Source organism: Sus scrofa, chromosome 1 (assembly GCF_054392235.1).
Source record: "Sus scrofa isolate SSC_HxYL_T2T_F1_AM1 chromosome 1, Sscrofa_HxYL_maternal_Yorkshire_Landrace_v2.0, whole genome shotgun sequence".
In the NCBI taxonomy this organism is placed as follows: domain Eukaryota; kingdom Metazoa; phylum Chordata; class Mammalia; order Artiodactyla; family Suidae; genus Sus; species Sus scrofa.
Window position 1 is genome coordinate 226571531 of NC_139383.1, and position 16262 is coordinate 226587792.

A 16262-nucleotide genomic window follows, 5' to 3' on the forward strand; every position below is an offset into this window, starting at 1 on the left:
TATTTTGGCAATTATTTTAGAAGCTGATGGATATCATTTCAACAATTCTGAGTTTAAAAAAAAAAAACAAAAACAAACAGACTTGCACTAGAAGACACACACTCACCTGCCTGGGTGGTCAGACACTTGCCCATAGTTCAGCCCCTACACATGCAGTGTGGGCAGAGCCAGGGGAAATGACAAAGCTGGTAGTCTTTACGAGAAGCACAGCGATGGGGAATGATGGAGAATGAACTCAGACCATGCTCTGAAGTCAGTGTCAGGGACAAAGTCTAGGATGTATAGGCAGTGGAAGGGGAATGAAGCCATACCATCTATTATGCACATAAAACCAACAAAGTCTTATATGGGTTAACAGCTGAGCATGTGCAAAGGGGAAAAAAAAAGGCAAAGCACTAAAGGTGGTGACAGGACAGGGAGGCAGCTTTGAGGGGGAAGAGAGAAAAGGGGTGAGGAAAAGTGAGAAGGGTAGAAAGCAGACCACTCTTATAAGCCACCTCCCCACTTCCCCTACCAAAGACACACCCCCTGTGCCCTCCAGGATAAACTTCCCCTCTTAATACCTCCTATACCTACATTTCCCTCATACTTCAAGTCATTTCCAGATTGAATTGGAAATACAGTTGACCCTTGAACAATGTAGGTAGTTAAGGCAGGGCCAATCCCCTAGAAACTGAAAAACCCTGTCTAACAAAGTTGGTCCTCTATCCAGGGATTCACCAACAGCAGATATGGACTGCAGTTATTTGCTACTGAAAACAATTTCAGTTTAAATGGATCCACGTAGTTCAAACCAGTGGTGTTAAAGTGTAAACTGTATTCTACTTTTCATTGTCAAGCTCAGCTTTCCCCAAGCACGATTCTTGGTCTTAGGGCAGCCTGACACCTAGGATGCCACCTTTCTACTTCCTTTCCTTCTGTATACTTGTACAATCTCGTTCCTCACCCCTTAGAGTCTACCAATCAAGTGCTGTGGATTATATCCAATGTTGAGGCACATAGATAGTACAGAGGCATATGTTTTTATGAACATACAAGTAGCCTAGATGAGTGTAACCTAACCTGTAAACGCAGACATAGTCTCCTTGACCGTTCTATTCCTTCCGAGGTCCAAGGAGCGGGTTCAACATCATCTCTCCTTAAAAGATAGCGCCAAACCAAGAATCCATGGCTTGATGAAATCTCCGGCCAGTATTTCACCACCTAAATTACAATATTTCAGTACTAGCTTGAGATTTAAATTTTAGACTTATTCATAATGTCATATTAGTGTTTTAAGTAAACTTGGAAGAACTAAATGCAACTTAGAAAGGTACCTGCTTTGCTTGAACAATAAATAAGTAAAAACTATGCATTAAAATATTTTTTAACTTCATTTCCTAATTATGATGGTTTTCAATATAAGCACAGGTTGCTATAAATTTGAAATAGTATGTTAAATTATGCTAATTTTACATAAAAGATAAAAATGGTAGCAGATGTCTTCATTTTTTAAACAAAGGATGCAACCTATTTTCAAATTATGTGCTCTTCTTTGAAAAATCTATTAAAATTAAAATCATTCTGACAGATATGTAAGAATATTTACAATGGCTGAGTTGATTTCTACAGTTTTATGGTAAGAGAACATGTAACTGTAAAAAGCTTAACCTAAAATATAACTCTGCCTAGGTACTTCAGATAAGCCTTAAAGGACAAGTATCAAAAAGTTAAGAAATCACTGTGTGCATGTTCTATTTTCAGAGAAAGTAGATACAACACTAAGACAGTCTACTGTTTCCTTTAGCCCACCCACAGTAGAGCAATTCCCTGTGGCAACCCTGTTTTGAAAGCCCAGGAAGTTTGACTAACGAGATGTCATGCCAGATAGAGCACCTTATAAATGCCATCATATCTGTTGCCTTCTTCAGGAGCATATTTGCTGATCTTCCTCCCTTTAAAACTGCGTATCACTCTGACTGGCTTACCAGCTCTCCAATTCCGAGACTCTGCTCCAATTTTATCATCCAATGGAGCATCACAGTTTAGGGCCAATGCCCTAAAAAATAAAACAAAGTCCTTATACCAAGCAATCTTTCCTCAAGTATATAATCACATCATTAGCTCAATTAAAAGGTAAATTATGCCTTACCTGATGGTTAAGATTCTATGATTCTTTCCATATTATTCCAGACAATAGGATTATGCTTTCCCCCACCAGCAGAGAAGACAAATCAGTTTTCTGATGTCACCCCCAGGCCAGGGGATTGGTTCTCAGATAGCCTGTAGGGTTCTTCTGAAAGTAATAACATCTGTGCCACGTATAATAGAAAACAACTAGAAATACATGGAATTTTCTTTAAATAACGTTTGTTGAGGGAAGGGAGAGAGTTGGAAAACTAAAGCAAGTGATTGTTTTAATAGTTATTTTTGATAAGGGAATGAGGTAAATTGCTGGAATGATGTAGAAAGAAATCCACAAAAATAAACTTGAGGTAAATTGCTGGAATAATGTAGAAAGAAATCCAGAAAAATAAATTTGTCAGCAAGGTACAAATGAACTTTCTAGGTATACTTTCCACATTCCAGACAACAGAGATTCCTTCAAGTTTAGAAAATAGTAAGAACAAGATCAATATGAGAATATCCTTTAAAGGCCTCCAGTAAAAAGTTAACTTTTATTTAAACTGAAACATTCTAATTCCTCTGCTAAATCATGACAAAAAAGATTTTTACGTTGCTCAAGATCACTACATTTTACTGATGACACATGAACAAGGAGCAACACTGAACTGGAAGCTGCACAAGATTTAGGTGAAGCTTCCTAAAGTCTGTGTACTCATCTATTAGTCATTAATCAGTTGTGTACTTATCTAGTAGTCATTAATCAGTAAGGTTATTAGATGTTAGAATTCCTTTCTTAGGAGAATTAATCCTGCCCCTCCAAAAACAACTAGAATCTACTGAAAGTTAAGTTTTTTTCCCCTAAGACACCTACATCCTAACTTAAGTGAAAAGAAACCACAGAGAACATTTAATGTTCAAAAAAAACCCAAAAAACCAAAAAACAAACAAACAAAAAAACCCTCCCCTCAAGTCTGTTAAAATTAGACATGGTACAATATGCTTTTTCAGGATATAGCTTTTATGAAAGCTCAAAAAAAAAAAAAAAATAGAACTTAAGAGTAGGTGAATAATCTGTCATTTCTTTATCATAGTTGAAATAAACTAACTTAAATGTTTTGTCAAAAAATATTTTAAAAAATAGATGTGAATCAACTATACCTCCATCAAATTTTTAAAAATGGGAAAAAAATTAAAAATAGATGTGGTCAAAGAGTTAGAGCTTACAGAGTTATCTCTTTTTATCTCAAAGGCATTAAAACTCTGGAAGGCAGAAGAAAACGTAGCTATCAATTCTAGGGCTGGTTTATTTATGGAATACCTATTGAGATATACATACTTCATCTTCTTAAAGACCTAAAATAGAGATATGCACTATCTTTAAGTTAATGAGTGGAATAATTTAGTGCTCATAGGTACTTTCTGTCATGACAGCCACAACTAACTGGCTAAGTTAGGCCATCTGTTCAAGTGTGTACAAAGCATAGAAGAGGATGAAACCAGGCACAACAAGGCTTTTCCACTACTCTATTCACAGCTCAGTAAGTTGCCTTTAACTGCCTTAATAAAGGACAGCCAGGTTACCTGCTGCCCATTTCAGTTTCACAAAGTGGAAGAGTTGAGAAGAAATAGGAACAAATTTCTCCAAAGCAAGAAGCACGTGTCAAACTACCTCTTAGTAGAGAAACAAAAATGAATTAGACTATATCCTAGCCAGGAAAGAATACATTATGGGTCAGAGCTAACTGCCTTTCACCCTAGCTTTCATGTTAATAAAACACACAGGTACCTTCGTTTAAGAGATCTCTACAATCACAAGGTGTACTCCCAGCTTAATATATAACTTAAAACGAAGAAATGTTAGTCTCCGTGGTTAAGTCAGTCCTAAAGTGTTTTGACTTATTTCATTTTCACTACCTCCCTTATTAATAAACTTTTTACTTTCTTGTCAATTATTTTTTAATGGAATTGTAACACATACTTACTAGACAGGGTATACTTACTAGATTTTTTTTAAAAGCTTGAAAATAATCTACTATGTACAAGTGCAGGTAGTTACAAAGCAAGTTTCATTCAAGCAAAATAATCGTATTAAAGGGAAAATAAAAATTTCAGATTTGACAACGTGAAAAAGCCCTTTTGTAAATTCAAGATACATTTTCATTGAAAAAATATATCAAATATTTCTAATTCTTTTCAGGGTCATTTCTCCTGAGAAACTGTTTCCTTGTTAGAAAAAGACTGCATAGGGACTGGACTCCTGTTTTTCACCAGCAAACCTGACCTGTCTCCTCTGCTGGTTCAATAAAATAATCCTACTGTAAGAAATAGTATGGAAGGAATACATAAAAACAGATTCTTTGTAACTTGATATGCAACAAAGTCTTGAAATCATAAAATATATCCTTTACACGGTAATCAGAAATTAAGGGCATGCTACTTAAAACTGAGTGGTTTAGATTCAGGAAAGTGAAAAAATACTAATTTTTATTCAGTAATCAATAACCTGTAACAATACACTTAATATTAGGATACAAAAATTCCAACTTTATGATTACAAAATTATCAATATGCCTAGTTATAATGTGTTCATTGCTATCTGATGGTCTGGGTTATTTCACCTTGTTATTTTTTTTTTAATTTTAAATTAAATTAAAAAATATTTTAATTGATAATATTTTTTGGCTGCACCCATGGCATGTGGGAGTTCCTGGGCCAGGGATTGAACGCAAGCCACAGCAGCGATATTGCCAAAACCTTAACCACTAGGCCACCAGAGAACTCCAGTTACCAGAGAACTCCAGTTAATCTATTACTGATATTAGCATACTTTTAAGAAATGAAACATTTTGAAGTTACTATATTTTCTACTGCCATGGAGGCTGGAATATCATGAATACTTCTACAGATTAAAGATAGTGGCTCTTTTTTAATATCTAACAAACATTTAGTTAGAAAAGGTCACTTTTGTAACTAAAATTCTCTTCATTAACACTTAAAAGACATCTTATTATAAATCTCAAATGCACCTTGTGTGTTTCTGATTACATTATCTTATGTTTCACTTATGCACATACATGTGGCTCCAAAACATAACTCGTTAATCTCCTTTATTTTTCATATTAATCTCCTCTAAATATGTTTGTCATTTTAAAAAAGAAATATGTTGAGTAGAACATAAATATGACTTCTGTGGTAGTAGATACACCACCTTTGTCCTCAATTTCACCTCAATCATAGGTTTTTTTCCTTCAAAGGTTGCAACATATTTTCAAATGCAAAGCACAGATATTAAGACTGGGAATTATGTCATTTAAACAATGATGAAACAAGTTTGGAAGCTTATAATTATGTGCTGATCAGGTAGTAGGGTTTGTATTTTAGCTATATTAACCTGCAACTTAAGATTCTTCTCCATAGTATCAGCTACCAATTATAGTCCTATAATCAAAGTCCCAATTCTAAACAGTCTTACAAATGCTAACGATAAAGAGTACCTGTTCATGTTTGTTAATGTTTGATCAGCCGATGGTGCACCAATCCTTTTATTACCAGCAAGATTTTTACCACCACTTCCAGTGTATGTGAATTCATCACCTCGGTCCTGTAGAGGAACATTTTTGGCATTAAAACACCTAAAGCCAGGTGTAATTTCACCAACTCTCTTCCCTCAGAAGTTTTGGTTAACGAGTTCCTGTCATGGTACAGCAGAAACAAATGTGACTAGGAACCATGAGGATTGGGGGTTCAATCCCTTGCCTTGCTCAGTGGGTTAAGGATCCAGTGTTGCCGTGAGCTGGGGTGTACGCAGACACAACTTGGATCTGATGTTGCTGTGGCTGTGGTGTAGGGTGGCAGCTGTAGCTCCGATTTGACTTCTAGCCTGGGAACCTCCATATGCCTCGGGTGTGGCCCTAAAAGGCAAAAAACAAAAAAGAAAAAAAGAATTTTGCTTAAGATGTTACATATTGACATGTTTCTTTAATGGTTTCTACCAAAATAAGGTAAAATTCACACACAATCTTGTGTGTAAGATACCTTCGAGCTGTATCACATGATCTAAAGATTTTCAAATTATAGATTTTGGAGTTCCTGTCATGACTCAGTGGAAACAAATCTGACTAGCATCCACGAGGACGAAGTTTCAATTCTTGGCCTCACTTAGCAGATTAAGGATCTGGCATTGCTGTGAGCTGTGGAGGAGGTTGCAGGCACAGTTTGGATCCTGAGTTGCTGTGGCACAGGCCGGTAGCTATAGCTCCGATTCGACCCGAGCCTGGGAACCTCCATATACTGAGGGTGTGGCCCTAAGAAGATAAAAGACAAAACCAAAAACAAACAAAAAAACCAAAACCAAAAAAACCTCACCTGTATACAAATGTTTACTGAATGTAGCATTATTTGCTGGAAAGAACCCAGATGTCTTTTAATGGATGAATGGTTACACTGTGGTATACCTATACCCATCCAATACTGCTCAGCAATAAAGACAAATTATATTGACACATGCCACATTTCGAGGATTATACTGAGTGAAAAAAGTCAACCCCAAAGGTTATATACTACATGATTCCACTTAAAATTTTTTTTTTTTTAATTATCTTTTTAGGGCTGCACCCAAGGCACATGGAGGTTCCCAGGCTAGGGGTCAAATCTGAGATGTAGCCACTGGCCTACACCACAGTCAAAGCAACGTGGGATCCAAGTCACATGCGACCTACACCGCAAGCTCAAGGCAACGCCAGATCCTTAACCCACTGATCGAGGCCAGGGATAGAACCTGTGTTCTCATGGATACTAGTCAAATTTGTTTCTGCTGAGCCACGACAGGAGCTCCAAATTTTTGAAGTGACAAAATTATAGAAATGAGAACAGATTAGCGGTTGTCTGGGGTTAAGGGGGGTTGGGTGAACAGATATAGTATTTGTGGCTCAAAAAGGGCAACATGAGGGATCCTTGTGGTAAGGGAAATGTTCAGTGTCCTGTATGTATCAATGTCAGTATCCTGGTTATGATACTGGACTACAGTTTTTACAAAATGTTACCATTTGCAGAAATTGAGTAAAGGGCACAGAAATCTCTGCAGTAATTCCAATGCTTCAGGTCAATCTACAATCATCTCTAAATAAAAAATTTAATTTAGAAATTAAAGAAAACGTGACTAGTTTTGGAGTTCCCGTCGTGGCGCAGTGGTTAACGAATCCGACTAGGAACCATAAGGTTGCAGGTTTGATCCCTGGCCTTGCTCAGTGTGTTAAGGATCCGGTGTTGCCGTGAGCTGTGGTCTAGGTCGCAGACGCGGCTTGGATCCCGAGTTGCTGTGGCTCTGGCGTGGGCTGGCAGCTACAGTTCCAATTAGACCCCTAGCCTGGGAACCTCCATATGCCGCGGGAGCGGCCCAAGAAATGGCAAAAAGATCAAAAAACAAAGACTAGTTTTATTTAAAAAATCGGTACTTGCAAAGATTAAAGACTTCAACATAAAAACAATGCTAAAAGAGATGGAATTTATCCTGGATGAAGTTTCTGCATTTTCTTGAATGATCAAGACAGGTTCTATACTCCCTTTGTAAACTTTTTTTTTTTTTCCCCCCCTTTTTCTTTTTTGGCTGCTCCAAGACATGGAGTTTCCCAGCCAGGGATCAGATTCAAGCAGTAGTTGCAACCTAAGCTGCAGCTGTGGCAACGCCGGATCCTTAACCCACTGTGCTAGACTGGGAATTGAACCTGTGTCCCAGTGCTCCCAAGATGATCTACTGTGCCACAGCAGGAACTCTAAGACAGGTTCTAAAGAACAAGGTTATATCATTACTTACTACTTCATCTGCAAATCCTCCAGCCAGGACAAGAGAATAAGCTCCATCATTACTTCGACCATGAATTCCACCAACATGGGGCCTATGGACACCTGCTTCGCTCACCTATAAAATAAAGAGAGACTCAAAATACCTTCAAACAGTTGAAGGTACACTTAAAAAAATGGTTTCACATACTTTATTGGATCCTAAAAGTCTCCCACTAAAACTGAATGTGCCCCGAATTGTACATTCTGTTAAGATTTTTACCTCTCCCTAACTATATATCCCTTAGGTACTATATTGCTGACTCTGAAAACTGCTCAAGCCTAGAATTTTGAGTTTCAAAGTAACCATTAAAGAACCATCATCCTATGTCTATATTGGTGATTCCAGACCAATTTGAGTAAAAAATAATTTACTATCAGTGCTCCAGATTTTTCTTCTTGTTTGTCTTTCATTACAGCACTTATGGCACTGTTCCCTAGCCAAGTCAGAAAGGCAAGAGTCACTTTAGTCTCATTGTGCTGTCCTCTTCACTCATTTGGTCACAAGTACTGCTGATTCAGTCTCTCAAATCCATCCGTTTCTACTTTCACTGCTTAATCCTAGTTTAAGTGGTAAATACTTCCAGTATACCCTTTTTCAAGGCCTCCAGTTTTGTTCCTTCAAACCTATCACCCATCACAAACAGAATGATCCTTTTAAGAACCAATCTGATTCTAATTTTCAACTGCTTAGCTTTAGCTATTTATATTCAAGAGCCTGTGTTTTATAGTAGTTTATCAAGGCCAAGTTAAGTGTTATACATTACCTACTGAGTCTGGCTCCTCTCTTCTCTCCTAGCCTCATCTCTAACTTCTCCTTATGGAGCCTGTACATTTGAGCCAGAACTACTCAGTGATACTCAACATATTACCATTTTTATTTATTCACATTATTATTTTCTTGGTCTTTTTTGCCGTTTCTAGGGCTGCACCCTCAGCATATGGAGGTTCCCAGGCTAGGGGTCTAATTGGAGCTGTAGCCGCCGGCCTATGCCAGAGCCACAACAACACAGGATCCAAGCCGCATATGCAACCTACACCACAGCTCACAGCAACGCTGGATCCTTAACTCACTGATTCAGGCCAGGGATCGAACCTGCAACCTCATGGTTCCTAGTCGGATTCGTTAACCACTGAGTCACAATGGAAACTGCTATTCGCGATATTCTTCTACCTCAATGGCCTACTACTTTCCCCCCAATTATTTTCAATTCTGACTCACTTAAGTGTCACTTCTTCAGGTACTTCAAACTCCCTAAAAGAAATATTCTAATTAGTTTATTTATCGTACAACTGTTCTTAGCAGAGAAAAATCAAGCTGAAATCTAAGCCTGTATAGCGGGCTAGGGAAAGAGGACTTTAGAAGTCAATGAAAAGCTGTTAAGTGCAAAATAATCTGCATTTAGGCCATGGAAATACCAGGTACTTTAGAAGAGAGGACACTTGATTCCCACCCTCACTATCTCTGATGACAAATCTGCCAAATCTTCCCCACTTCCTTAACAGCAAATCCATCCTTCTTATTGCTCAGGCCAACAGCCTCTGATTCATTTTAGATCATATTAGTGGGGCTTTTAGAATTGGGGAAAGAGTGGTAGGTATACCAAAACAAAGCAAAACAAACAAAAAAACCCCTACCAAAAAAAAAAAAAAAAAAAAAGGCAATTAAAAATGTACAAAGTGGGAGCTCCCATTGTGACTCAGTGGGTTAAGAACCCGACATAGTCTCTGTGAGTATGCACATTTGATTCCTGGCCTCACTCAGCAGGTTAAGGATCCAGCATTGCCACAAGCTGTGGTGTAGGTCACAGACAAGGCTTGGATCTGGTGTTGCTGTCTCTGTGGCATATGCTAGCAGGTGCAACTCTGATTGAACCCTTAGCCCAGGAACTTCCATATGCTAGAGGTATGGATGTACAAAGGAAAAAAAAATGCCCTAAGTGTGTTTTATTGTATTTTATTTCATATATTTAGAGATAATACATAGTATAAAAAAATAAATGTAATTTATTTATTATTGTATAGTAATACCTCTGAGATATTGCAGTTTTGGTTCCAGATCACTGCAATAAAGTAAACATAACAATGCAGCAAGTCACGCAAATTTTATAGTCTTCTGGCACACGTAGAAGTCATATTTACACTATACTGTAGTCTATTAAGTGTATAACAGCATTACATCGAAAAAATTAAATACATTAAAAAATAATGCTATTGGGAAAATGATGCTGATAGACTTGCTTGACACAGAGCTGCCAAAAACCTTCAATGTGTAAAACAGAGTATTTGTGAAGGCAATAAAGCCGAGCATGGTGAAATGAAGTATGCCTTTATTTATAGAATTTTTCCTTTTTCCTTTTTGTTTTTTAAGGGCCGCACCTACGGCATATGGAGGATCCCAGGCTATAGGTCCAATTGGAGGTAGAGCTGTCGGCCCCAGCCCCAGCCCCAGCCCCTTGGGATCTGAGCCACATCTGCAACTTACACCACACCTCACGGCAATGCCAGATCCTTAACCCACTAAGAAAGCCCAGGGATTTGAACCCGTGTCCTCATGGATACTAGTTGGGTTTGTTAACCAATGAACAAAGATGGAACTCTGATATAGAAATTTTAACTGTACTTATAGATCCAAAATCGTAACTTAAGCCTTGAATACTGATTTAGTCAAAATTCTAACTATCTCAAGGATAAGAGGACATAGTGTGAATGTTAAATTAAATGCTTGGTTAATGAAAGCAAAATAAAAAGACAAAAGTATTTATTTAGAAATAAAGAGGTAAATTTAGAAGAAATAATTTTAAAATGACTGTCTATTAGAAACAGAAAATGGCAATGAAAAGAGGAGGGTAGTTTCTAAAATAACGTCCAAGAACCAGGGCTACTCAACTCTTCAGGTTCCGAATCCTAAGATTTTTTTTTTTCCCCCCACATTAAATTTTCTCTACTGGTAAAGTTAACTTTCCAATGAAGAAATTAGGAAAAAATACAATAGAGACTTCAAGAGGAAAAGAGAAGGGATTTCATCCTTGGATTATCTGGTACTTTCTCTGACCAGTATCTTAACATTCACTCAAGGATAAGTCCCCAAAGAAAACAGCTGACGTGAGCTTCCCTGCAGTTCAGTGACATTACATGAGAACTTACTACATAATTTAAAGACTTGTTTCAAGGATTTCCCGTAGTGGCTCAGTGGTAACGAACCTGACTAGTACCCATGAGGACTCGGGTTTGACTCCTGGCCTTGCTCAGTGGGTTATGTATCTGGTGTTGCCATGAGTTGTGGTGTAGGTCAGATGCAGCTTGGATCCCGCACGGCTGTGGTATAGGCCAGCAGCTGCAGCTCTGATTTGACCCCTAGTGTGGGAACATCCATACGCTGCTGGGAAAAACGGCTAGGAAAAACAAACAAACAAACAAACAAAAAAAATAAGACATTTCCAATATTAAATTTTTGGCAAGAAAAATGGAGAAATAATTTTAATGACAACATCAACTACCATAATGACCACAAAACAGTAAATGAAAGTGATGCAAAGGCTTAGCTGATGGCTAATTCCATGATGTATGTTCTATGTTCCTCTATTAAGCTATGGTGAAGGATTTATACATCCTATAAGAAATTTTTCATTCTAACACCTGAATGCCATGTCATACTACCTAGGTTAGTCCACTTAAACTCACTAGACACTAATTCTGCTACAATCCTCCATTTTACCCTTTCAACTAAGCCAATTTAAAACATACCTGAACTCTAAATCTCCAAGTTGATCCTACAGGAATCCCAGGAATAGGTCCGTAATGATTAGAAGGAACAATAGTACATTCTTTAGTGCGACCAACACAGGCCATTCCCTACAAGTCACAGATCGAGCTGTTTGAGAAATCAGTTGTGTTAAATTTTAAATCCCTTAATTCCCTTACATGTGATTAAAATAAAAACCCAACAATTTATATGATTAACATATCGATTTATAGGATTAACATAAATTTAAGACAAATTAACTATTTATATGATTAATCAATAGTTATTTGTTAAGACATGTATTTTTTGTTAACAAAAACTGTTAACATGTTAACATTCCAGAAACTTAAAATATCATTTATACCATTACTACTACCGGTATCTAAACATTATAACTTGCATTAGAGTTAGAAACATTCTAACAAGGAAGAAAAGGAGACTTCCTTCTTTACCCTGCCCCAGTCTCTCCGGCTTTCAGTACTAGCTGATGGCATCTTTGCTTTCTTTTTACTCATCTTGAGTCTTTCACCAGCCTTTACAACTTCGCTAGAATCAGTTTTACAGGAAGGACAATACCTTAAAAATAAAGAAAAAAAAGGAATATTGTTATCATACTAAAGCCAGTAAAATAATGGCCTAAGTTAGAGTAAGTTTTAAGATACAATACTTGGTTTATATTACAGAGTTTCTGTTAGTGCTTAAGTATCAAACTTTTCGAAATATTTACTTGATTGAACTGACTCAAAAAACCCACTTGTTCTTTTAGAGCACTTAAGATTTTAGTGTCCAGTTCTCAAATTCAGTGCAAAAGGCAAACAAGTCAGTCCAATTCTAACAGCACCATAAACTCTCATCACTAGTTTTGAGAGTACAAATTACTCATTGGAAGCTTTTAATCATTAAAACAAAAGCAGTAAAAATAGATGACTTTAGACTGAATACTGAACCATGCAAATGATATATCTCCTCATCGAAATTGATTATTAGCCTATATACTTTTCACCTTGAGAATTCTGTTATAAAAAGTATACTGATTCAAGGCTATTTGCTTATCTCTAGCCTAACCTTAATCCTCCATACTTGTCTTTTAGCATATTTGTAGTTGGTCATCCTACTGTATTGTCTGTGTACACACACACACACCTTAGATCACTTGCAAAGGGAAAAGCCATGTCTATAGATTGAGATGGGGCTATTTTTAAGTCACCAAGGAATGGAAACTTTGAGAATATCCAAAGATCAACTGGTCACTGCCCCTATTAATCTTAGATTTTTCTCTATTTTCCAGTTTATAATTACCTATGCCTTGTGGCCTACAGAGCAAAGAACATGACACCTATCCCCATTATTTAATTTTGACAGCCTAGTTATGACTCTTTTCCTAAGGCTAAACCTACAGCAAATGGAAATTCCTGAGCCAGGGATTGTATCAGAGCTGCAGCTGTGACCTGAGCTGCTGCAGCTGGATTCTTAACCCACTGTACCACATGGGAACTCTGAGATACTTTATTTAGTGCTACAGGAAAGACATGTCAATAATTCAGTCCCTGAGAAAACTAATTGGGCAGTGAGATACAGACACAAATTCAAGGCAAAACTATGTGTGATAAGGTAATAAATACTATCAAGTAAAATCTTGACTCATTTAGAAATCAAAGAGGCTTCTGTATATTAATCTGCTCTAAGGAGGACTGTATTTTACCAGATGTGCTCATCTTTATGGTTATAATTTTATCAAAGATCTTATGGTTAAAGCAGGTATTATCTCTGATGAGAAAATTAGTGCAGAGGTTAAATATCCAGACAACATCATCTGGAGAAGTAGAAAAGATTTAAGGTTAAGGAGTTCCAGGTGAAGAAAAGGACCTCAATATGAATGTAGATATACCCCTCAGAGTAACCTAAAGCCGTCTTTTAATTTTATCATCCTAAAGTCATCTCTGGGATTCATCCCTTCATTCAGTTTGTTAAGAATCCACATACTGCTGTTGGGCTGGGTAGGGATTAATATTTGTCCTCAAAATAGTCAAGGAAAACGAGTACATACAATGAAACTATTTCAGAATGTGCTGAGTACTATAAAGGAAATATGTCAAGGTTATGTGTGTGGAAATAGCGATTAGAAGTCAATTACATTCCAGCAAAAAAATTTTTTAAAAGAAATAGTAATGTGTCTTTAGATAGAAGAGCTAAAGCTTCTGAGGTGGTGTTCCAGCTGAGTTCAGAGAAGTCAGTCCTATCAAGAAACCAGGAAAGGCACTGCAGACAAAGACATTAAGTGTAAAGGTGCTAAGGCATCATAAGGAATGGTATTCTCTAAAGAACATGAATGCAGGTACAGCTGAAGTTCCTGAATAAAATGGATAGTAAACTAACTAGATAGTGATAAGTGATGAGTTTACAGAACAGGCAGGAGCCTGGTCATAGATGGCGAGGGTTTATATACATTAGGGGGCTTTGAAGAGTTGAGTAGCCTGATTAAGGACTTGGATCATCCTGCTGCTACGGCAAAAAGGATAACTGGTAGACTATGTGAAAGCAAAGAGACTAGTTAGGTATTTGTTATGCAGTACAGGATAGAGATGGTGGTTTGAACTGGGTGGTGAGAGTCGACAAACATGATGGAAATTAAGATTTGCTCCTATGTTATTGGATATAGAGTATGTGAGGGCAGAGAAGAGGGAATCAAAATGAAGTTTAGCTTTTTGGGCCTCAATAAATGAGGTGACAGTATTATTTAATGAGAATTGATGGGAGTTCCCATCATGGCTCAGCGGAAGCACACCTGACTAGCATTCATGAGGATGCAGTTTTGATCCCTGGCCTTGCTCAGTGGGTTAAGGATCTGGCATTGTTGCTGTGAGCTGTGATACAGGTTGCAGATGAAGCTTGGATCCTGCGTTGCTGTGGCATAGGCCAGCAGCTCCAGCTCTGATTCAACCCCTAGCTTGGGAACCACCATATGTCACAGGTGTGACCCTAAAAAGAAAAAAAAAAAAAAAAAAAGATTGAGTGAAGTGCAGGACTTTAGAGAACATACTCATGGAAATCAAGATCTCCATTTGGCCTCACTGGTTTTATGATACTAGTTAAACAGTTGAATATAGGAAATAAAAAGCTCAGGAAGACTGGATCTGGAAATTTGACTTCAAAACCATGAACTTGGCATTTTAAGTCTCGTGAGTACATGAGGTCTTTGAGGGAGCAACCATGAAAAGAGGAAACAAGAGGAGAGTGCTTTGGGAAACTCTGAAATGTGGTCGATGAGGAAAAAAAAAAAAAAAGAGACTAAGAAGGAAAGGCAGTGAAGTAGGGGGAAAATGACATCAGATGGTATCATACAACCTATAAAAACAGAGTTAGCCGTTGTGCAGTACATGCTTGCATTTGGCAACACAAAATATGGTATGCCTCACATAAGCCAATATATGGTGGAGGGCTGGGGTCTAAGTAGAAGGAAAGAAAATGGAAGTTATTAGTGGAGATAGTTCTGAGAAGCTCTGCCATGAAGAGAGCTGAGAAATGGAGTAGGCAGCTAATGGGAGAAATGGGATACAGGTCAAACTCTTGAGATTCTAAGACACTAATGAGAATGACTCAGTAATGGCAACTCAGAAAAGGAATTAACTACAGGAGTGAAGATCCTAAAGATGCAAAAGGTAACAGAACTCAGAGCAGGAAGAAGGGTTTGCATTTTAGAGAAGCAGGAACATATCCTGTACACAGAAACAAAAAGTAGGAACATGAAGCTCTGGAGGAAATATAGATACTGGTGATGGTAAAACTCAGGGTGTGACCATCCAAGGTACTGGCAGGGGGTTCAAGGAAGAAGTAGTATCCTCTTCCTTCTCCTCCTTCTGCCTCTGTTGTGCCATAATAGCAACTTTCCCAACAGGTGGGGAGAAACCAAAGGAATGGGGAACCATCTCTTCCTCACAGTAATACCAGCTACCCAATGGTGATATTAGTATTTCTAAGTACAATATGCCATCCCTCTAATTTAATCCTTCATGCTAGCAACATAACTCATAGTTGAGAAAGAAAAACCTCTTAATATTAAGTTCTTTAAAACTAACTCTGCACATTTTCCACTAGCCTATTTCCTGATGATTTCTTTTCATAACTAACACTACTCAGTAGAATTATAGATTTTGACAAGTATATCTGACCTTTGTGCCTGGTATTGAACTCATAGGTTTAAAAATGGTAATGCATGTAAAGCACTGTATTAGTGTCTAGTTTGGGTGAAACACTTAACTAGTAAGTTTATTATAAAACATTTAACAGGTACTTCTAAAATAACTGGGGGGTAAAGCCAACCATTCACAAGCATTCCTCATCATATTCAGATAAAAGCCCAATTTTATGAAATATTTTAAGTGAAAACCTAAAGAATGAACATCATCCTGAAGTTAAGCCAATAGGAAAATGTTTCTAAGAAGAAAATATGACAAGTCTAAGCCCAAAGAGAATATGACTTATTTAAGAAGCTTAAAGACATAATCTGGGTAGAGTATGGAGTATTTGGGAAAATAAAGGAGCAAAGCAGGTAAGAGATACAGTGAGAGAAATC

At 37.5% G+C, this 16262-nt stretch overlaps 1 protein-coding gene across 12 annotated transcripts in view; it reads right to left on the bottom strand.

Annotated features, from left to right (window-relative positions):
- UHRF2 (ubiquitin like with PHD and ring finger domains 2) overlaps positions 1-16262 on the bottom strand; it is a 77405-nt gene that overhangs the window by 7733 nt on the left and 53410 nt on the right. For 3 of the 12 annotated variants that reach the window (XM_021063942.2, XM_021063938.2, XM_084986461.1), the window contains 6 exons: positions 12142-12265; positions 11692-11799; positions 7919-8023; positions 5601-5707; positions 1876-2038; positions 1063-1203 (listed from right to left, as the gene is read on the bottom strand). In XM_021063942.2, the coding sequence (XP_020919601.1) occupies positions 1063-1203; positions 1876-2038; positions 5601-5707; positions 7919-8023; positions 11692-11799; positions 12142-12265 (748 nt within the window). Of the gene's footprint in view, positions 1-1062; positions 1204-1875; positions 2039-2131; positions 2317-5600; positions 5708-7918; positions 8024-11691; positions 11800-12141; positions 12266-16262 lie in introns of all 12 variants that reach the window. The other 9 variants (XR_014822043.1, XR_014822030.1, XR_014822041.1 and 6 more) reach the window with 7 other exon arrangements.